General features: G+C 43.3%; 2 protein-coding genes and 1 non-coding gene across 3 annotated transcripts; all 3 read left to right on the top strand.

Annotated features, from left to right (window-relative positions):
- The first annotated feature begins 1,120 nt into the window (after positions 1-1,120).
- On the top strand, positions 1,121-5,334 carry LOC118781970 (40S ribosomal protein S13). The gene is made up of 6 exons (XM_036535148.1): positions 1,121-1,205; positions 1,930-1,978; positions 2,101-2,179; positions 2,683-2,852; positions 3,304-3,404; positions 5,136-5,334. Exons 1-6 carry the CDS (start codon positions 1,183-1,185, stop codon positions 5,167-5,169), a joined length of 456 nt encoding a protein of 151 aa, XP_036391041.1. The 5' UTR covers positions 1,121-1,182; the 3' UTR covers positions 5,170-5,334.
- On the top strand, positions 2,921-3,132 carry LOC118782505. Its single transcript, XR_005005147.1, has one exon. It is a non-coding gene; the product is annotated as a small nucleolar RNA SNORA73 family (small nucleolar RNA).
- A 4,675-nt stretch (positions 5,335-10,009) lies between the features above and the next one.
- ppp1r15b (protein phosphatase 1, regulatory subunit 15B) lies at positions 10,010-13,978 on the top strand. Its single transcript, XM_036535382.1, has 3 exons — positions 10,010-10,391; positions 10,835-12,339; positions 13,187-13,978. Exons 1-3 carry the CDS (start codon positions 10,226-10,228, stop codon positions 13,415-13,417), a joined length of 1,902 nt encoding a protein of 633 aa, XP_036391275.1. The 5' UTR covers positions 10,010-10,225; the 3' UTR covers positions 13,418-13,978.
- The last annotated feature ends 9,862 nt before the right edge of the window (positions 13,979-23,840 follow it).

Here is a 23,840-nt window from a genome sequence, read left to right as displayed (position 1 = left end):
ATTGGTTATCTTAACCGTAATGAATTGGGTGTGTACTGTAAGCTTATAGTGAATTAAATGTTTTTGAAAAGATCTGTTGTAGGACTGAATATATTATTGCCGTAATAGGAGTTCGGCATAAAAAGCAATACTTATCAAGATTATTCAACACATCCTTGATGCATTATGAGGGAAAAAAAGAGATAAGTATTTCAGACCTCTCCAATTTCTGTGTGTGACTACATGAGTGGGCATTGCAATTATGCCTCCAGCTTGTGAACTACAATTTTACAGAAATGACAACCATATGCCTCACATCGTACACAATATAGTAGCCTATAACACATACACACGGGGGTCATCAACTTACTGAATGTGCGAAGGAGCAAAAAGTGCTCCTGTGAAAAGTGTGCCGGCAAACGTTTGAGCTCAAGCTTTCTTAAGCGTCCTTATCAGTAGCATACATTAATAAACGGAGTAATGGTATTAATGTAGGTGTTGTGCTGTAATAGCTACACGAGGTGAGGAAGCCTGACAGTAAACAATAGATGTTCCCAAGAGATGAAAAGTGAAAACGTCTTCTACACTGTACTTGTCTCCTGCCAGTCGTTTCCCCGCACCATCGCCTACAGCGGTGTTTCCCAACTCTGGTCCAGGCAGCCCTGAAAGTGTGCTAGTTTTTGTTCCAGCTGGGCTCTCTGATTACATTTGATTGACCTGTTAATTGAACTGACGACTGATATGGCTTTAATGAATCGGTGGAATGGTTTGGTGGGTGTTGCATATTAATGAATTAACTATATAGGCATATATTGTATCTTGGGCTCCGCACATTTGAAAAGTTGGTCCTGACATGCAGGATTTGAGGCAAGCTAAGGGCAGGTTTTTATACCCCATTTAAGTTGAAAGACTGTAGGAAACGGCTGTTAGTCTATTGGCATGCTATTTATCAAGAGCGAGACAATGATGCCTTCCCTCCGTCCTTATTTTATTCGCCAGCCCTAGCTTTATTTTGTGAAGGAGGTGGTGTTCTGAAGCTTGGTTTTACAATGCAGGGTCCTAACGTAGACTACAACAGTTGTGGGGGTACATCTTTGCTGTAACTTACCATCATCTTCTCGAGAGATCCTGACAGCGCATGCGTGGACGTTAGTCCCTTGGCAAACTGAAATCGGCCAACATTTCTTCCTCTATAACGTCACCATGGGTCGTATGCACGCTCCCGGGTAAGTTTGCAATTCAGGTTGTAAAAAGCTTGAGTTTTATTAACCTGCCCAAAACGTTCGTTCCGAAGCATGTTAATATATACGGTACTGTGCTATGTAAAATTGGTAGCCGCCCGTTTGCTGGTACAGAGCCGCTCCTTGCACAGTATGGAATTTAACACAGTATGGCCGCGTGTATGATTCTCCTGTACAGCTTCCTAGCTCACTAGCTACTGACACGTTAGCTAGCTTTAGTCTTACGGAGTTAACCTTATGTGAAAGATGCACATTCTTGGGTCACACCTTGCCTAGCTAGCTGCACCACGAGAATATCATTGCGTGCGTTAGTTGTAGTTAGCAGAATTTGTTTAATGTTGCTGTGCTGTTCAGCAGAGAAACAATTAGGTGAAGCTGTGTCATTTATTATGTGTACAACGACTTGCGACGCACTTCAGTATATGGATTGCTTTTCATAGTGTCTGGAGACGCTTGCTTAAGGTATGGTAGCCCAACACGTCAGAGCTAGCCGTCACTTCTGTCAGTGGAGTGCAGCGAAATGGCGTAATATTTCCACGATGTTCATCCAGGTAGCTAGCGAAATAACTGACCCCGTTTCAGGAAACCAGATGTTACTACATTTGTGTGCCGCAGTGTATGTAAATATTATTGGCCATGAAGTATTGATTTTGGTGGTTGGCCAGTGCAGTTACAGTGATGGAACTGAATATATGGTGTTTGTTTCTAGAAAGGGCTTGTCCCAGTCTGCGCTACCATACAGACGCAGTGTACCCACAGTAAGTACTGTGAATGAATTTCATCTTCGGGTTTGAGATCTGACTGCTCGACTGGAGCAGGAATAATATCATTTCATGAATGACTGCTTCTCCATGCCCTAACTTTCTTTAATTGCATACAGTGGCTGAAACTGACTTCTGACGATGTCAAAGAACAAATCTTCAAACTGGCCAAGAAGGGGCTCACCCCATCCCAGATTGGTGAGTTTGTCTGGAGGGGTGACTAGTGGTTGACAATTTCAGAGGTCAGGGAGTATGGCTACACATTATGGGCCCTTGCCGGAACATTAGAACTTCGGGCACTTTCCTGTTCAAATTCACTTTGTCAGCTGAACTTTACAATGTATTGTTAAATGATTGATGGCAGTTATCCCAACCTGAATCTTTTCAGAGTTGTTTCTCAGAGGATTCACATGCCATCCTGGCCACCACATTTCATAGTTTTTGTTCTTAAAGGAAACCAAGGTTCCCAATATGGCACAAACACTACTTGAGCAGTGGCTGCACTGTGCCAACCCTTCACTGTTGAACATTGTCAGTGAACAATGTCTACTCTTAGCATAGTGATTATTTGTAAGTCAGTCTGGGTAAGACTGTCTGCTAAATGATGTAATGTAGTTGGCAGAAACATGCATTCTAGAAGTTTATCATTTCTTTATTAATGAATTGAAATGCTCAGAGCTGCTGTCCCTTTTGACTTTAAGGTGTGATCCTGAGGGACTCCCATGGTGTTGCCCAGGTACGCTTTGTCACTGGAAACAAAATCCTAAGGATCCTCAAATCTAAGGGTCTGGCCCCTGATCTCCCAGAGGACCTGTATCATCTGATCAAGAAGGCAGTTGCTGTGAGGAAGCACTTGGAAAGGAACAGGAAGGTAAAGTGACCCAAATGGTGGTGGGGATGGTACCTGAGTGTGATGCCTTGAGAAGTTGAAGTCAAAGTCAAATGAAGGCATCCTGTGAGGTTTCTCATGTGGCTCTGTCCATATGGCTTATGGGAGTGCAGCACAGAAACACTGAAGCATGGTCCTGTTCCACAGTGTTGGAGAGTTTATTCTTTAGCCTTTGGGCTAATAAGGGCAGCATCTTGTATATTCCTACACCTTCCCAGAGCCCTTGGGTTATGACTTGGGAGGTAAACCATGCAATGCATTTTCCTATTATGTGAGCATGTTTTGTTCTGCTGCTCACTTTTCTGTCAAGGTTCCCATCCATATCCTGCAAAGCCCTTTCTGTTCAGAGTGCTTCCGAAATCTGACAGGATGCAGCACAGTGGGCTCCATTGGTGCCTTTATTCAAAAGGCAAACCAAATCGTTCTTTTGCAGGACAAAGATGCCAAATTCCGTCTGATTCTTATTGAGAGCAGGATCCACAGACTGGCCCGTTACTACAAGACCAAGAGAGTGCTCCCACCCAACTGGAAGTAGTATGTATCTGGCTTGTGGGATGGATCCTGTTCACACTTGGTATTTGTCTGGTGGTTGCATGTCTGAGTTGTAAGGTGCTCTGAACCTGGTGTGACCTTCTGAAATGACGTTAAACAGCTGGATTCATGGTACAGGGGTATGAGATTTAAAAAATGCCATTGACTTCAAACGTTCTCAAAGGGTTGATGGGTCTTCATGGCAAGGCACATTTCATAGCAGGGGTGCAATGAATAATCGACATAGTCGACTCAAATCGATGACCAAATTAGTTGCCAACGAATTTAATTGTTGATTAGTTGGTGATGTCATCGCGTGTGTTTTTCGTGCTGACTCGGAATCAGACATATAGCCTAAGCTATGTTGCTTTACTGGAGTGAATAGATGGCAACACCGTCACAACCAAAGACCTCAAGTGTGGCAGCATTTCACTCTTAATCCTTGTAGTGTGTGTATTACATTGTTCTTTGTTTCCATCAGCGTTAAGCTTCTCAGTTTTCAGTTAGCATTTGCTATATTTTTAATTTTAAATCGCTGTTTCCTCAGCTAAAATTGGCTAGATAGTTTTTCTAATTGCACCGGTTTTAGCATGTATGCCCTAAACGGCTAATCACACCGGTGTGAGCATACGCGCGAAAGGGTTAACTCTGCCAAGAAGGTTGTGAACTGCAACATTTGCAAACCGGACCTTGCCTGGCATGGGAGCACATTTATGCTCAAGCATCTGTAGAGGTGGCACGTTGGCTCTCTGGATGAAGACTTGTCTTGTTAAGTTAGTTAGCTAGCTAGCATAGCTAATGTTAATGTTAAAAGCCATGTTACTTCGTTATGAGCTGTAACGTTTTCTATTTTGAAATACATTTTCTCGATCAATAAATTATTAGTGTTGTTGAACATAGTGTAGCAGATAACCTATTCACAACGACCCTGTTCATATTCCAAATGTGCCCTAACTTTAACTTTTGTTAAACCAGAGCTTGTGATATTTAGAAATTCTCTGCTGAAACGTTGCATTGTTGTCATGGTGACGTTTATGGCTGGAGATAGTGATGCTGCCAAGTGCACAAGTTTAGAGAGCACCAGAGAATTTGATACTTTTTAAATCACCACAGATTTCTACAACTTGTGTCAATACATGTATGCCCAATGTGGGTAGCATTTGAATTAATTTGAGCGAGTTATGGGTTTGTTGGATCTCGTAATGCTACCATGGATGCCTTTCTTCAAATGAAGCAGACTTGTACTCCCCAGCAAGCAACTGCCCTCACTAAATTAGTCCTAGTAACCATTCATCAAAAGATGTATTTTTGAATGAGGTTTTCATCTTTATTAGTTAGCATATGCCTGAAACAACCTCAAGCTAAATTCAAGTCTGTAGATAAATAAGAGCCATTGAATAGTTGTGCTGTGTGGCTGTGGCTGTATTGTGCCAACCATCGTCTTCATACAGTCTGACCTAATGCCTCCAGTTAGTAAATATGGTTAAGGACTGAAATTCATGTGGTATGGTACACTTTCTATACATGCAGGAAACGTTCAGCTTGTAAATTCAAATTTAGAACCTCTTATGGTATTGGCTGTTCTGCATAATTTTATCCAACTGTCTTATGAATAAATACTTGTGCCAGTCCAGTAAGGATTAAATGGGTTGGAATTTGGCAGCTGTGGCCCAAACTGAAGAATTGATGTTCTGTGCCTTTGGTCTACTAATGCAGTTTTCTTTCCCTCCACAGCGAATCATCCACAGCCTCTGCTCTGGTAGCATAATTGTCATCAGTTTGGATAAATTAACTTTTGGTTGAAGCTCTTCATGTGTCCTGGACAATGGGAAACTAAAGTCCTCAGTTACTCAATGCATTGGACTTTGTGGATTTTTTTTTTTTTATTAAACTTTAAAAATGTAAAACTGAGTCAGTAATAAACTACATGATAGAATGTCTGATTGCATGTGTTGTATTTTGCTGCTGGCACAGCTACAGCTGATTTCTGTTTTGATATTATACTCTGGTGGGGTGGGAGTAATTGTAGGCAGACTCCATAACCGAATCACTTTCATCCTCCGTCTGCAGTTGGAATAATGCTGGTGAGTGTCAAATTATTGGTCATTGCTTTGAATGCTTTCATTTTCCTTAGTGTTCTGTAGATATCTGGCAAAGAGATCTGCCTGCTTTTCATGTCTACAGGGAGGAAAATACCAGTACATATGCAGTGATTTGGGGTCAACTTAAGTTTATTCAATTGAGGAGAATGAGTTGAAATTCATTTCATGAATTAATGGCCCTCAATTTATTTTCTATTGAATTTCAGTTCCTTTTTTTGACTTGAAAGGGAACAGATCCCAACTCTGACTGCATTATACTGAAGGGCATTGCAATCAACTTTGTACCCAATCTGGCATAGCACTGATTGTTGTACCTTATTTCACTGTTGGGTACCAATAGCTTTGTGTTAAGCTACTGAGGGTGTGTGTGTGTGTGTGTGTGTGTGTGTGAGAGAGAGAGACAGCTTGGTCATGTTAAGCATGTCAGTTCAGAATCATTCAAAATCCATATGTAGACATTGTTTATATAATACCTGGTCACTCATTAGCTGGTGTCACCTAGTGTCACTATCACGCAAGTTGGTTTGCTGCCCTGTTCAAATTACCAGTTTGACTTGGTATCTTCAGGGATGGCATAACTAGTCCAGAGTGTCTACACTTGGTGAGATAGGGTTGCATTTGCTAATGCTGGCCATGGTCAGATCTAAGGCCCCAAGGCTTTTTTTTTTTTTGACACAACTTGCCCAATATTACATTGTGTGCCAAATGCATGTACTTATCCAGAGTGACTTTCATCAAAATGGAACATAAATGTGTCCATTCAATTTAAATGAGCAACAGTGTCAGACCAGGCTAACACTCCCAGACCATTGAGTGTGAGCATAACACAATTCAAGCCCTACCACAACTTAACTTGTGCACTCTGACAAAAGCCAAGTGTACTATGATGCAACAGTTTCTTGGACACAAATCCATAATACTACACAAAATTAACATCAAATGCAAGCAGCAGCAGGTGTTAGGGAGTGGGGATAGAAGCAGAATCAAGATGCAATCTGAAGAGGTGCGGTTTAGGTTTTGTCAGTGTTGTTGTTCAAGGGGGGGGTGTTTAGGTTTTGTCAAAATAACACATACAAACATAACATACATAGAAACCTTAGCTAGTTATAAATATAAAATAAAAATGCTTGAGAGTAACACCATTACAAGCTAATGTCATTATACACTTATATTCATTTCCAAATTTGGCTTTGAAATGTTTTGTAGGCCTATTATTGATACCGTCGCCTACATAAGCTGTTTTTTAATCAATGGCATTGTGTGAAACGTTAGCTAGCCTGATAATATGAAAGAAATAGCCTAGCCTTCATCAGGGCCAGAGTACGCATATTTAACGTGTTTCAATTGCCTTTACTCCAGACACTGTACCAGGTTACTGTTTTGAATGTTTCTTACAGATAACAGCATAACGATCATTGCTTTGTCTTACCAAATGATATGCTGGCAGTTCACACACAACCCACCTGCTGCTACCAACGTGCGTAAATTCCAATTGCTGCTGTCAGTGGAAGTGCTGATGATGCAAGGGGCTGCGCTTGCACCCTCTCTCACAACTCTCACACACAGTGGTCACTAAATAACAGTCCTAAACTGAATTAAGCATGTGCTCGTCTCGGAGGAGAGGTTCTCAACCAATGATTTTTTATCCAGTTGTATATAGCTTCAAATTTTATTTTTAGCTCTAAAACACTTACCGAGGTCCGGCCCTCGGTGACCTCATAGCTGGTTACGGGCATGGATGCAGGAAGCTAGTGAAGTGAGGAGGAGAGTAAATTGACTATGTTTAGGACGATTGTAGACAAGTTGTGCAGCTGCATTTTGGATTAGTGTTGCAGGGAGTTGCAGTAGCCCAGGTGTGAGAGGACCAGGGCCTGAACTAGGAGCTGTGTTGAACATGTAATGAGATAGGGGCAGATCCTTTGGATGGTGTAGAGGAAGAATCTGCAAGCCTGGCTCACCAATGTCACCTGAGAGGAGAAGGACAGTGGGCTATCAAGCATTACACCAAGATTATTGACAGCGCTGTTGGTTGTAAGGCTTGTAGAGTCTTGGCTGAGGGAGAACTCTTGAAACGGGGAGGACTTGGATGAGATGAAGAGCATCTCAGTTTTAGCCAGGTTCACCATCCACTGTGAAATGCCTTTCAGGAAAAGCTGAAAGGCTTGCAGAAACCTATGTGTCAGACAGCGGAAACAACAGGAAGGGTTGCATGTCATTGTCATATAAATTATATAAAAAACCATGGGAGGAGATGACAAAGTCAAGAAATTGCATGTAAAGGGAGAAGAGGAGGGGGCAGAGTACAGAGCTTTGAGGGACAGGCTGTGGGGTCTGGACAACCCACCCCTCCAGGACATCCTGAAGAAGTGTCCAGAGAGGTAGGATTTAACCCAAAGGAGAGCGGTGTCACTAATCCCGAACGTAGCTAGGGTTGATAGAAGTAGAGAGTGGCCCACTGTGTCAACGGCTGGAGAAAGGTCTAGAAGAATCAAGACTGAGGAGTGGGAAGAAGCTCTGGCTGTTTGAAAAGTCTCAGCAATGAAGAATAGGGCAGTCTCTGTGGAAGGACCAGCCCTGAAACCAGACTGAAAAGGATCAAGAAGGTTGTTCTGGGTGAGCACGGAGGATAGCTGGTTATGCACAGCTCATTCAAGCATTTTAGACAGAGAGGGAAGGAGAGAGACCAGTCAATAGTTCTGGACAGCAGATGGGTCCAGAGTCCTTTTCTTCAGCAGAGGTGTGACTCGTGGCTGCTGGCACACTGCCCGTGGAAAGTGACTGATTCATCAGACTCATGATGAATGGAAGAAGACTTGGGGTGATGGTCTGTCGGAGAGGTGAAGGAATGGGATCCAGAGCACAGATAGTAGGTTGATATGATGTAAGGAGCTGCGCGACATCAGCCTCTGAAAGAGGGGAGAATTTAGAAAGGGGAGGAGTGGCGAGTGGGAAGGAGGAAAAAGAGGAAGAGGTGAAAGATGAAGGCTGTGGGGACTGGAGGGAGTTACAAATGTTTACAATCTTAAGGGTGAAATGATCCGCGAAGTCATCCGCAGAGAGATAAAAGGGGGTTGAGGTGATGAGGATAGAAAGTAGAAAATAGTCTGCACGGATTAGAAAGTGAGTTTTGAATTTTAGATTCATATAAGGAAGCCTTATCTGATGTCACACCCGCAGAAAAGGTAGAGAGGAGTGCTTGGTAGTTCAGCAGATTGGCGGAGGAGCTGGATTTTCTCCACTTCCACGTTCTGTTCTCTAGGTGAATTTTGAAGTCCCCCAGTAGGATCAGGGGGGTGCCATCCTCTGGGAAGTAGCTGAGGAGAATATCCAGCTCCTTGAGAAAATCTCCCAGGGGGGCAGGTGGTCTGTAAACAACAACAATACACATTCTAGAGGGGTTAGTAATAGCAACGACATAAAATTCAAAAGAGGACATTGAGAGATGAGAGAGGGAGAACAGAGAATTTCCATCCCTGGAATATGAGAAGCCAAGTCCCACCACCCCAGCCAGAGGGTCAGGGAATGTGGGAGAATGAGTATGCGGCAGAGAGGGCTGCAGGGGTTGCAACGTTGTCTGGGGTGATCCATGTCTGTAGTGAAAGGAACTGGAGAGGGGCATATGCCGTGATTGAGCCAGCCTTTCTGGTAGCAGGCCGACAGTTCCACAAGCCTCCGGCTACAGGCAGGTTGTCAACGGAAGTCAACAATGTGTAGACAAGGTTTCGAGACCGATGAGGACAGCGTTGATGATTGTGTCGTCTGCAGGAGACAATCACAGGGATTGGATGATGCATGGCACATCGCTCACCCTGATGTTTCTCTCTCGATGGACTGCCGCAGACAGACTCCCTTGTCGTCGTCCAGCTGAGGCTGCCGCTATAGCGTTACTCTGCTACTTAAACGCACCTCTTAATTACTATGGCAGCCACTCTAATAATGAGCTGCTCGATCAGCCTCTGACTAAACTTGAAGCTAATTATCAAAACAATAAAATTAATTAACATGCAACGAACACACTAATGCCGCTTAGAAAACGGTATAAAAAGCTACGAACTATACTTTCGAAGCACAAGAAAACGAGACTATTAGCTGAAAACAATGTTGCTAACCCTAATTGGCTATCGAAACTAACCTGATCTAGAACACAGGCCGCTCGTTTCACAGCTGATGAAATACACTCTGCTATACCATGTTACACATCCTCTGTATCGTGTTGCAGCAACAATATATCATGATGAATTCAGTGTTCACTTCGTTTTTTTTCTACTTAACTGTACTACTGTTTCTCGTAATTTCCCAGGGAACTTCTTTTCAAGCGTCACGGAAAGACGTAGTAGGCATGTGCTTTTTCAAGTACAAGGAGGGTCTTGCATATGAGTGACATGACACTAGTCTAATCAAATGAACACAGTTGAACTAGGCGTAGTTTGTTTTTGCTTCTGGTGATTATATAACGGTGCACCCGTACTATTCTACTACCCACTTTTTCTAGTGAAGACGTGGAGTTCGCTTCTTTTCTGTCCAAAAATGGAGCAGTCAGTGGCACATCGAGGAGAATTCTGAATATATTTTCGGAAACTGCTTCCGTGTTTCGTCGCAGCTGAAAATGAAGTCTCTTTGTATTCAGACACAAGTGATAGTAAAGGAAAGTAACGAAATTCTTGTCATACATTTAGATACTCAGAATACGAGTGAATTTTCTGGTGATTTCGATCGCTAAATATGGATACAATTATGAGAAGTCCTGAACGGACGTCAGTTAAAACCGCGGTACAACGGTCTGAAGACAGTACGACGTTGATCTTACCTTGGACAAGGCAAATATTGAACATACTATGGGAACATTTACAATTGCTGGTTCATGTTGTTTATTACAGCTTCATGGCAGGTAAGAACTTCTTTTAACACCAGTTGCGCATATGAAGAGAAACCAGTTTAACTATACCCATCTTAAGAATTACTATCTTGTGCTTAGAAACCACAGATGATTCGGAAACAGTAAAACGCTTCTCCGGATGCACTGGCTTCAGTTGGTTTCCATCCGCGTATTTTAAAATCAATGCCGCTAGCGCTCGCTAGTAGTCTGCATTATTGCGCGAAGTTATAGACGAGGCGCAACAGGCTTACTCCAACAGTTACAATTTTGTGAAAAAATGAACTGTTCTAGGGCTGACATTTTCTGGATGGGGAATCAAAATTATTCATACGTGCTTTCGCTTATAACTATTGCATGTTGTGTACATACATTTAAATCTCACTGTATCAGGTAACAGTGTGCAATTTTAATTGTTGTTTTTCTTTTTTGTTTATCAATGGTTCCCTGCACTGCAGTTTTCCAGATGTTCAGACTGGAAGTACACGTGAGAATCACAGACGAGACTGGACATCATCACGTTCAGCACGTTAGCACAGCGGGAAATCCAGCCGAATCCTTTATCCTCACCTCTTTGTTTGACAGCAACAATAGTGTGTTTGTTCCGGGCTCAAAACCACTGTCGAACCGTGGTGTGAATTCATACGCTGGAAGCTCTCACGCCGGTGCTCTGTTATCCAGTCTGCGGGCTGAGGACTTGTGCTTCAGCCTGGTAGACGATTTTGTCATTCGCACGAAGGAAGGTTTCTCCGACAGCGAGGAGGATCTCTGTTTAGGGCATCACCCCACCTGGAAATCTAGCGGAGCTGGCGACTGGGAAGTGTTTCTTGCTGATGAAAGCAACAACAAAGACGAGGTGTGTTGTGATGCTGGTAAAGGTGTGGAAGTCATTCAGCCTGTCACCGAGTGTAAGCCTGCTGAAAAGTGTGAGGAATCTGTCTGGGAGGGTGATGATGAAGGAAATGGAGAGGAATTTAGCAGCGAGGAGAGTCATGCCTTTTGGGAGTCTTTTACAAATTCGTCTGATGCTAGCGAAGGTGTGGAAGTGATCAAGCCTGTCATCGAGTGTAAGCCTGCTAAAGAATGGGAGGAATCTGTCTGGGAGGATGATGATGATGATGATGAAGGAGCTGGAGAGGAATTTAGTAGCGAGGTGAATCAGGCCTTGTGGGAGTCATTTAGTAAATCATCTGACCCATACAACCCCCTCAGTTTCTCTGCTTGCATCTCTACCTCCTCCAAGAAGGAGGCTGCACAGGATGGGGACAATAGCGATGGCTTGGAGTCTGATTCTGTTGGCAGCTCTGCAGAGGAAGGCCAGCAGAACACACCGCTCAAAAAGTACTGTCTGGACTTCCGCCAGCCTCAGTTAGAGAGCGAGAGTGACTGGGACAGTTCTGATGGCTCTGGTGCTGAGGAGGATGATGAAAATGACAAACTCTGGGAGCTGTTTGCCAACCCAGCGGACCCCTATGACCCCCTACACTTCACTGCCTGTGCCATCAGCTCCATTCTCAAAAAGGCGGCAGCTGATGACCATGCGTCAACTGGAGTGAGGCCCTCTGAGCTGGATTGCGTACCTGAGGGGAGCATGAACACACTAGACTCTTGCACTGGAGGTGAAGAGAGTGATGGGCCGTCTGGTTCAGAGGTAGAGGAGGAATTGTGGAACTCTTTCTCTCAGAGTGCTGACCCCTATCATCCTCTGCACTTCAGGGCCTGTCTCCGGAGCTCCCCTGCAGCCCCACTTCTGACCAGCCCCTCTGCCTTTGAGAAGAGCTTCAACACAGTAGCCAGAGCACCAAAAAAAAACAGGCGCTCAAAACCAGCTTTGCCAAAGAGACACTTTAAACACTACTGTCACCAAACATCCGTGGACCGGCCCAGACTTACTACATGGAAGAAGTCAGGCAGTGTTCTTGCGGCAGTTGTCCAAACAGAGGACAAAGCTGTTGTTAAAAAGGTTAGTACAATCTTTAGTAATGTCTCCTCACCACATAGTTAACTATTTTTGAGGTTGTAACCTGTCTATGAAACTAACAGTAGTTGTGAGTGTGAAAGGGCAGGCACTGTTACTGTTTACACAACATGACAAGCACAGCTTGTCTTTCATGGTCTTGTGATAGATGAGTCCTGCTTCTTTTAGATTACCTCACCAACTCTGACGTTGGTTGTAAGGTATGCTTTACCAAGCAGGCTAACACAGCTCTGAAATGGGTTTCATAAGTACGATATAATGAAAATAGACCTGTTAGGCTAACTTTATTCACATTCTGATTTAATTTAAATGAAGATCAATAGGCATTCCTCCATGACAGCATGTTTCTGAAACACATGCTCTGTTGGTTTGGGTGCTGAGTCAAGCTATTATTTAGCGTTGGTAAGCAGCAACAACATCGGCTGTCATGAGTAGCTGACTCATGTGACTTGTGAGTCAGCGCAGATGCATCATGAGCAACTATATTGAAATTTGCCTTTGTATTTTGCAGTTTTACTATCATGCCTGCTGCTCTGAGAATGCAGGGCCTCTCTACGTGAGTGTATGTTAGGGTGACTCAAAACTACTGTAAGACATACAGCCTGTAAGCAGCCAAGAGTGTATGACTGCAACAGGGTTGCACTGAAAGTAAATTTTCATGTCTGCAGCAGCTTGAAAACGAGAACAGATATGATCTGGTTTCTGTGGATAAGTTTGAGTGGTGCTGATTGTGCTCACATGGCAGGAGTGGCAGCTGATAGCTGGCTGGTTAAGTCTGGCTTCATACAGAGGTAGAATCTGGGACTGATGCCTGTGCCTCTCTGTGTTTCAGGTGCGGTTTTCTCCGATTGTCCAGGTCCACACTATGCACACCTGGTCCTTTGCTATGCAGGCTGCACGGAAGGGCCTGTGGGAGGAGCTTGCTCGGGACAGGGTCCGCTTCCAGCGGAGGATCGAGGAGACAGAGCAGGCCATTGGCTACTGCTTCCACCCATTACACAGAGAGAGGATCCTGGACTATATCTGCAACCAGCAGAACGCTGTCCCTGTTCTCAATTCATGAATGTGAAAAGACAGACTGTCCAATCAACAATTAAGGGATTCGGTTCTGATTGGGTCAGATGCATCACAAGGAGATTCTGGGCCAATCAGAGTCTGATGTAGCCTCAAGACATCCTGTACCTCACTGGTGTGCTCATCACACATGGCAGTTGCACTGATATTATAACCTAAATTATTTATAGATTTGTACATACATATCATGCACTTTTATACTCATTATAGAAATAGCATTGTACATTATATGCCATTTGATAAGCTTCTATTTTTGTGTTTTAATACCTGAATATTTTTGGATCTATTTTTTGTAGAACCTTACAGGTACACATTGAAGTGATTTGTCTTGAAGATCTGTTGCACTTTTGTCAATGCATAAATAGTGGTGTGCTGAAGGCAGAGGAGAATGGGCTGCTCCAGTTAGTCATGGCATCTCCTCTGTTAGGTGTTCATTAATAAAGATTGTTTTTCAGACCAGAGCCCATCGGCCTCCAGCGTTTGACTGCTGGGGTTTGTAGGAGCTGCGGGACATGGGCCACTTCTGCATGAAGCCCCACTATGGATTTCTTAAAATGCAAAATTAGGTCAAAATGCAAACCTTTGGACATGGACCTTTCCCACTGTACCCTTTCAGAAATCACCCAGTGTCACTTCCGGCTCAGTCAAATCTAGTTATGTGCATCGTATCTGTTTTTGGTAACTGATGTAGGGAGGATAACTAACATAAGTCACATAAATGTTGATATGAATTGAGTCATTAGTATGTGATGACGGTGATTCAAGGTTAAAGTCTTCACTGTGTTCCACTGCTACTGCTCATGACTTATCTTTGAGCAGTGGTCACAAGATCAGCTTGACAGTTTTCCAGCTTGACAGTCCAGAGTTGCTTCACATTCATAAAATTATATGTACTCATACAGTACCACTTGGCATGCCATTTCTTTTGTAGCACAGTAATTCCTGTATTTATTTACCTGGATCTGTAATAGATCTTGGCTGCAGTGTGCGGTAGTACTGTATAATCTACTTCATTTTTGTCTCCTCTTCAGGAGGGGTCTGTTAAGTCTAAGCAAGGAATAAGACATGGGTGGGGTCACAGTGTAGTGGATGAAGCGGGCTTTACGTTATTGGGAAACAGGATCACAGGTGATCACAGGAGTTCACCATGCCTCCATGTCCCCGCAGAGGCGGCTGGTGACACCTCAGGGAGTCCCAGCCCTGCCGGCATTGTGTAAGTCAAGGGTTAAAAACAGAGCATGATGAAATACTCTCTTCAGAGGAGTAATCAATTATGATTCCCACTGGCACCTCGGGAGCTGTGCACACGGCAAATTGGATGGTGTAAAGGTGAGCAACCTGTGATGTGAATTGCGATAATTCACCTGACGTGGGGGCCGTTGTTTGGACAGCTGGCTCACTGAAGGTCAGCTGATTATGTGACATGTTCTTGTTAATCTTGCCTCAATGAGACAGTGGAGAGAGAAAGGTGATGGCTGATTGAGGCAAGGCAGCTGTTGGTGTAGTATTTTGTGCAGGCTTTTTCTCTGTTCTGGTCCAGAAAAAGAATGTTGTAAAGCTGTTGGTCAGATCAAGACAATCTTGATCTAAGTGATTCATGTTATTGTTACAATTTGATAAATTTATAGAAAACTTTCTGCCCCCTTAAATGGTTTATAAGAATTTCCTGATCAAAAAAGTCTGGCTCTGAGTCTGGTTTCATTGGTACATAGGTACACTTGGCTTCCCCTTTAATATATGGGTAATTCAGCAGTATTCATGGAGAGAAGAGGAGCACTTAGAACAGGGAGGTGTTGCGTTTATCTTTATCCTGTGGGACACTATTGGCCCAGGTGGCCCTGGTCTCCCGGCAACGTTGTGCAGCGATGAAAGGATTGCAGGTGATTGCAGCAGGCCTCGTTGTGATGAGCGTGGTGGGGCCATCCAGGTGTGCTTCAGATCCAGGAGTCCAGAGGAGGGGGAGGCCTCGAGAGGGGTAGTTAACTTGCTGGTGCAGTGTGATGCAATAGAGGAGCAGGTATTGTGTCTGACAGTCAGATGGAGCTGGTGCAGGGAAAACCACAGGGTGTTTGGGTGTTCCAACAGGTTGCTTTCAGGAAAAAAAAAACAACTTTTGGGGTGGGGTTTACAGCAGCTGTCCCAACTCACTGTAGTTGATTTAACTTCCATGATTTCCATGAAAGAGTTGGGGGGTGTTCTACACTACCCTGGATGAAATCACCTGGCTCTGTCTATTCTAACATTTAGTCTTCTCCTAGTTTAACTGGCTAAGTAATTCCACTTTAAATTATTTGTGACTGGTAGAATCAGGTGTACAAGTGGGTGCTGTAATCGAACTCTTTTGGCAGTGCCACATACATGCAGTTCATTCTCTTTTTCATTCTTCATAAAGAGGAAACTTTTTCACAATGAGAGATTTGAGAGCCTGAGCGCAGATAATGTGATGGAGACAATAAATTAAAATAATGAATGACACATAGGCTGCTACTACAGTCAGCTCATAACCTCTGACGTAGTTTTCCCCATCATTAAGGCACAGAAATAAATGGACATAATTGAATGACAAAACCTTTCTCAGATACACTACTATTCTGTACTGGACATTCAATTTAATAATAATAGTTCATTTTTTATGCTATTCAAAACTGATCTCATTTAACATAATTTAACATTCAACATAATTAAAAGTATAAACACAAATAGAAATTATAAACAATTAATTGCATTCATTGCTGGGTAAAGGTTTTTAAAAATTAGTGTTTTAATGCAATATAATGTAAGGCAATAGTTTCATGACCATATCTATCAAAAATGGAATTAGGTTGCCTATTGACATGACAACCTAATCCAGATGTCAGTTTCACCCATTGTTATTTCATTCACTTCCATATATACAGTACGTATATGAAATTTAGGAAGGGATCACAGTTCAAGCACCTGGTTTAAGGGTGTTTAATTGTGCCCCACCCAGATTTCAAACTTTCAACCAGTTCTGCTTGCTAGAAATAGGGCAACATGGTTTTAGATTTTCAGTGTTATTGTCACACCAATAATATCATTGAATTTTAATTAGAATAAAACAGAATGATGCTTTTCTCATGGCTGATAACACACCAAATGCACATTTTACAGTGGCATGAGAGACTGATGCAAAAATCTACCAGAAGAGGGCAGTATTTGAATGAGATTTTTGACGACTTGCTGCCCTTAGAAGGCTGGTTTAACCCTACACCTCTAAAAATAACCCATCAAAAACAGAAACAGTTATTTAAATAACTCCATAATAAGTTCTAGTAATGTAAACAAATTCCCATTATCTCTTTGAGGCTAGACCAGTGTACAATACCCTGGCTTCTGTTTTGTTTTCCTGGGGATGCCATAGAAACCTCTTTGCAGTGGCCTATTCGGCACACTGTCCTACAAGAAGGCATACACATATCAAGCCAGACCTTTAGGATGTGGTGGTAGTTTTTGAAATCTGTCTGGGCTCTGTGTATCACAGAATTAAATAACTCAATGTAAATTGAAACATGACATGTAAATGGCTTCACACAACGATATTAGAGACAAAAGAAGTCACCATATTAGGCCTGAACTGGGGTTTATGCCAGGCAAATCATTGGTTAATTATGCAACACCTTGGATTTAATGCGCGCCATGCTGTGTGTCTCTCCTGGGTCCGCCAGTGCTGCTTGCTGCCATGGTGGTGCACTCTGAATTATTTAGGAGACGCCCGCCAAACCTCTTGTACGTCTGCCGTAATGTCCAAGTGCACCCAGTTACCATCCCATCATACATCAGTATCAAGTTTCACTGTTGGTTAAAAACAGCCAGAGAGAGTTGTGTTAGGCTTTATGACAGATACAGTGGGTTTTACTTGTGAGTGCCTGCGCTAGCTGCCCTGTCTGACTGTTGAGTGTCTAATTAAAGCAGAAACTGTGTTTTGAGTCATTCACTCAGATGGGAATAAAAAAGTTCCTCCCGGCCTGCCTGGTGATTTCATTGTTATGCAAGCACTTTCCGGGAGCAGAGGCATGCATTATTTACTCTGCATTTACATAACTGACAATGGGGAATCTTGTGATGGGAAAGTGCGTGATGTGTGACTGTGTGTGTGTGTGTCTGTGTGTGTGTGTGTGTGTGTGTGTGTGTGTGTGTGTGAGAGAGAGAGAGAGAGAGAGACCTCTGGGATGGGACCTTTTCTTTATAAAGAGCTGAGAGGGAGAAACTGCCGCAGGTCTCCGATTACAGCATCACGGCGCATGTGTGAGGGTTCCGGGGTACTGTATCTAACTGATCTGTGTGATTGGACAGAGGGATGCACACGGTTGACTGTGCATCTATTCCTGCAGTGCCTGTTCTGCCTGGGCTGTTAACATTGAGTCACCTTGCAGCAATACGAGCCCCTGGCAGCCCTTGCTGCAGACCTGCGCAGCGCTGCGCATCAGGGACCAGACAGGTGGGGGGACAGCCGTGGGAGGGGGTCAATTAAGAGCAGAGAAATTTTGAAAGGCCTCTGCATGATTATTCAGCAATGCGGCATCCTGCTTGTTCTGTCTATCCACAGAACCTCGATTGTGAGCCGTATTGATGCCCCTGCAGGGGCTGCTGGGGATGGAGGAGGGAAAGGTGTCAAAATGCAGGTGGTGGAGCAGTCTGCGGAGGTGTCTGACACCCAAAAAACAGTGACACAGGCTCTGTCCCATAGCAGTGTGTCCAGGAATGTCAAAGCGCTTCTTCCTGGGAGCCCCAAGTCACACACCCTGCTTTCAGTTGGCATAGCACACTGCATACACTCCATAGAGGCGTTGCAGGCCTGGAGATGCCAGGCTTTGGATAATTTTCTTTCTCGATTTGCTGTAGAGCTTGTGACCGGGAGGTTAACTTGAAAATGAGATGATATAAATGCTGGTGACAGTGATCTTTAAGGCTTTAAGGCTTAAGATCAGGAGAAAGAACTTCGGTGCCTTCCGCATTTCAGCTATTATTTGTTGAGTTGACTAATTTAATTTGGGGGCATGAATAAACACAAACAGTACAGGCACAGACAGGGAGAGGTCCAACACCTGTTTGTAAGACCAAATGAAATGGAACCGGAGCAATTCACCTCATTTAATCAATAAGGTATTTGTAGAGTGCACTCCACAAACGATTAGCTAAAGATTTAAAAAGCAGCTAATAGAGGGATAAAAAAACTAAATGCTCAATGGAACAGACCCCAGCCCCCTGGTATGTAAAATCAATAATAAATGTTCAAAGCTTGACATTTGGGAAGTTGCAGCACTTTGTTTTCTGTTTATGGAATTTGTACTGGAAATTCTGCACACACTGCTCCTGCTGATGCGCTGGATTGGCGCCCCCTGGAGGTCAGATTCTCATAGGTCAACTCTAGTCACTGCCCACATTCTATTCTGGCAGGTAAGCAAAAGGCCACACCACTGTGCTGTTGTTGGTGTGGAAGGAGATTGCAGAGTGCAGTTTATGCATTCAGCCATGTGTGTCACAGACAACAGCCATTATTGAGCTCTAATGATGTGCTAATTGGATGCATTTGGATGAAATCAAGACCCAGGTAGGCTGGATATGCTTCATTGAATGATTTGCACCTGAGTCCTAATACATTCAAATGCAGTCATGGATCTGTATTTATAGATATCTAAAGCCTTTGTAAGCCAGCTGTTTGTCTGCCTTTTTTCATGCTCTTTTTCTTCTCTTCTAATAGATGAATATTCCCTAATGGAAAGCCAGAAATGCTCAGAGACATTCAATGGCTCTCTTTAGTTACAGGGGATGGAGGGCATGTGCAAAGAATTTATAATGCTAAATAATACAGCATTCTTGGAAGATAAAGGATCAAATGGTCTACCCTAAGAGCAGTGTGTTATAGTGAAGGGGTCTAAAAGTACAGCTTTGTACGTTGAGGGCCAGAGGAGGGGCAATGTGCATTGTGTCGAACTGTCAGTCATTTACCGCATGCATCCTAACACAGCATTCTATAGTAGGCTATATTCTAATAGTTCCTGCTACCTGCACCCATCATTTGCCATGTCAGGTGTGTTTGCTTTCAGTAGGACTGGTTTGGTGTGAAAACACTTTGGAAGCTTCAGTGTATTTGTTTTAGAAGCTACCTGATGCAAACCCCTTTTGGCAGTGACAGCACCTCCATATCCAGCTCCCTCAGTTGATGATTGATGTGTGATGCTGTAAAAAAAAAGCACAGAGGTCTCGCACCCCCACAGGATGCCACACCAGTTCTTCACCTCCAAAGGGATTTGGTGATCAAATATTTATGACATGGTTGTGTGTTTGATGTTCCCAGCACCTTTTTTGCAGTGACAGGGGCATTATGGGAGCGTTTTTTTCTTGCGAGAAAGAATAACAACTTCCAACTCATAAAGCGCCTCCCACGCAAAAAAGAATATAGCTTACACACCACCCCTGGTTGATTAAAAAACACATATTGAACCTAATTTGATCAGCAAGCGTTTTTAGAAATGCTGTGTTGCATTCTACTCATGAATCAAATAACTCTAAATGCAGTATTCATTAAGAGAGGGAAAAGTGCTGTGATATAGATTTCAGGGAGCATAAAAAAGCAAATGGTGATTGCAAAAGTTCATTTTGGGTGTCCTAAAAGAGGGGGTGGTTAGACCAAGGGATGAGTAATGAAGATTGGATACATTGGCCATCCGTTACATATATCTCTTTTCCCTACGCTTGTGAAAAGAGGTCACAATTTGCTATTAGCTGTGTGTTGCGCTGCACATTACATTTATGAGAGGCCTCAGGCAACAAAGTGATTTCATTGGATGCTGTGTAAGCCTTATTCAAATGCACTGTAGCTCTCTGTCTGACTTGGCAGACATCTCCTCTGTACTAAGTTCATCATCTCCATAAGATGGATACCACCCTGTCTTTGCTCCTGATTATTGTCTCTTTATGAATGCTGATTAATCAGTTGAGGAACAAGTCAAGTTGTTTCTTTGGTGCAGCTGTGTACAGGACCAACATTTGTGATGAGTTATGTTACATAGAACTCACTCTTAAACCTTACAGACTGGGATTTAGTATTCAACTACCTCACCCCCTCTCCTCTCCGGGTCTCTGTCATACAGAGTTTTTCCCAATCAATTGGTTTGTTTTTGGTTTGTGCAATAATTCAATTCAATAGTGCAATAATTTATTGTGCAATAATTCATACTGTGTATTCTTATATAGTGTGTATTTACATTTACATTTACATTTATTTATTTAGCAGAGGCTTTTATCCAAAGCGACTTACAAAAGTGCATACAGTAAGTATAGCGACAGTACGGGGACAGGATGTGTACAGTTCCACAATGAGACAGTTCTCAGCTGAGAGCAAGGTCTGTTTGAGGACACAGTACTATCAGATTTGTACAATTACAGCCTATAGGGCAACTAATATGATATACCTTCAAACAGCAAACTTCAACAACTTCAAACGGCGCAATGAGCGTCAGGGTAAAGGTGGCAACAAGAAACAATTTAAAAAGCACAATTTAAAAAAAAAAAAAAAAGCACAGCAATTTACGACAGCACTGATTGGGGGGTCAGCAATTGTGTGCTGGGTCAGTTCAGGTAGAGTCTGAAGAGGTGCGTCTTCAGGCCCCGTCTGAAGGAATGGGGTGAAGGAGCTGTCCGTAGCAGGACAGGGAGTTCGTTCCACCACTGGGGAGCGATGTAGGTGAAACGCCGATGTCTGGCAGAACGAGCACCTCCTGCCTTGACCATGCAATGAGCGTAGCATCCAGTTGCTGCTGACCGCAGGGGTCGGGCTGGTGTGTAGGGCTGGATGAGTTCTTGGAGGTAGGCAGGGGCTGTCCTGTTGATTGCAAAGAAGGCAAGGGTCAGGGTCTTGAATCTGATCCAGATTCCTGATCCTGATCCAGCGACAGGAAGCCAGTGGAGGGATTTCAGCAGGGGAGTAACATGGGAGAATTTGGGGAGGTTGAAGATCAGTCGGGCAGCTGCATTCTGGATGAGCTAGAGAGGCTGGGTGGTGCAGGCTGGGAGGCCTGCGAGGAGAGTGTTGCAGCAGTCCAGTCGAGGGAGAACTGTGGCCTGGATAAGGAGCTGTGTCGCGTATGTTGTCAGGAACGGACGAATCCTCCTGATGTTGTGGAGGAGGAATCGGCAGGCCCGTGATGTGCAAGCAATGTACTCCTTGAAGTCCAGGTTGCTGTCGAGGATGACGCCCAAGCTCTTTGCTGACTGAGAGGATGGTATTGTGGTGCCATCGACGGTGATGGAAAGGTCATGCAGGGGGGGAGGGCCGGCTGGGATGAAGAGCAGTTCTGTTTTTCTGAGGTTCAGCTTTAGATGGTGGGATGACATCCATTTGGAGATGTCAGATATTCATAGTGTGTATTTTTTTTATCTCAGGTGTATTTATTACTTATTTTTTATGATGCTCTTTTAATTGCCTTTCTTTGCCTGTTTTCATAAAAGCTGACTCAGTGAGTTACGCACAAGAATTCCAATGTACCTGTACTGTCCTGTACCTGTACAAATGGCAATAAAATATTGCCATAATCTTGATCTTGATCTTGAGAAGAGGGGCTTTGAACGCTGTTGTTCTTTGGTGGGTGGGCTGTCACGGCTGTTGCTTTCTTTACTTTTCAGTTGTTGTAACCTTGCTCTGCCCTTGGCCAGAATCTGCCATGTCAGGCCTTTTTTGTTGTTGTAGACACTCTGAACCCACTGAAACCCAATGCCTCCCGGCCGTGACTGACCGGCGAGGGGAAGTTAAAAAGTGTTCCCCCTGAGGCTTACCATTCATGCTCAGAAAAAGGAGGAAACCAATTATGTCTCTCCCAAACCAGACACACCTGTGGCAATTTGTTTATGTTAGCTGTGGCTTTCTCATTGCATGTTCATGGCAAAATCATGCAACACAAATGATTTTGGGGTGGCTCTGCAAGTCTGTCCATGAGCACTGATGGATGACTACCCAGTCAAGCTAAAAATTGGCAAGCAATGCAACACAAACATAGAAAATGAATAGAGCTGGGCAACTGTAAAGCTTGGAAGAAGGTGCATGGCAACCACAAGGGTAGTGTGGAAAGCAGTATTGACTGTTAATGAAATATAACTTTTTTAAAATCCACACCTGTTGTTGTAGAAGCGAATGACAGACTCATAAACAGAGTCAAGGATTTAGGAAAGAATGGATGTGTGAGGATGAGGACAAATTGATTTTTGTCATTTAAATGTGATGAGATGTCAACTGTTAGCTTAGATCACCTCAACAACAAGGGTTGTTGCTGTTACAGATTGCGTGAGATCCTTGCATTCTGTGTGTGGTGTTTTCCCTTTGTGGTCAAGTAGAAACACGCAGAAATGTTGAAGCATTAGTTCCCACCTCACTACTTAATCACTTCATGGCCTCATACTTCCAGACAAACTACTCAGCATGAGCTGTTATCTATAATTAGGTCCAGCATTTTGTTTACCCTATGAGACTATCTCAGGAAGTCAGCTGTTCTACAGAGGTGCATGCTTATTTGTGACCACAAAGATAATAATTTTCAAAGAAGACAACAGGGCAGGCATAGAAAAAAAGTGCAGCTACAAAAATACCACAGCTCTGATGTTTTGACACATGTGTTTTAGGAGGTGTTTTTGGATACACTGACGAGAAGCTGATGGGATGTTTGAATTGTCCCTGTGACAAACTCAGTCCTCAGATGCTAGTTGAATATGGGACGTGATTGGCTCTCTCCTTTTCAACTGCTTCAGATGTTGCTCTTTATGCACCCTAAAAAAACATGCAAAGTCAATACACAGAAAGGTTCTTTATTGGAATTCCACCTGTGAGAAGTAATACTGCCAAAGCAATTTCTTAAGGAACGTACAGAATTTTTTATAAAATCATATCTGATCCCACCCTTTCCCTGAAACTAATTTCAGGCTTTCACCAGGGGTGACAACATGTTGTCATTGTGGTTGTTACGGAATGTCCACCTACACCTATGAAATTGTTACAATTCTAATCAGAATCCTAATCTTACTGTCAGATAAATATCTGAATGCAGCCACAGTTAGCCTGCACAGTTAAGGCACTTGTTCCAAGACTAGTTCAAAGTTCAAAGTTTATTGTCATATGCACAGTAAAGAAACAAGTTCCCTGTATAATGAAATTCTTCCTTTGCCTTCCACTTATGAATGCCGTTAAGAGTAAGAGGTACAATTAGGTAAGAAAACACAAGAATTTAAGAAAGAAAATATATAAAAAGGTTAGAGAGTGTAAGAAAAAAAAAGGATATATACATTAAATGTGCAAAGAGGAAATCAGTGCAGAGTAGGACGTGCAATGTTGATGCAATGTCAGTTCCATTCCATTGCATAGTTGGTTGCGGTGTGGGTGTGTATGTGTGAATGTATGCATG

This window comes from Megalops cyprinoides, chromosome 8 (assembly GCF_013368585.1).
Source record: "Megalops cyprinoides isolate fMegCyp1 chromosome 8, fMegCyp1.pri, whole genome shotgun sequence".
NCBI lineage: Eukaryota > Metazoa > Chordata > Actinopteri > Elopiformes > Megalopidae > Megalops > Megalops cyprinoides.
Note: the sequence above shows the minus strand (reverse complement) of the source record. Positions and strands in the feature narration are given on the sequence as shown.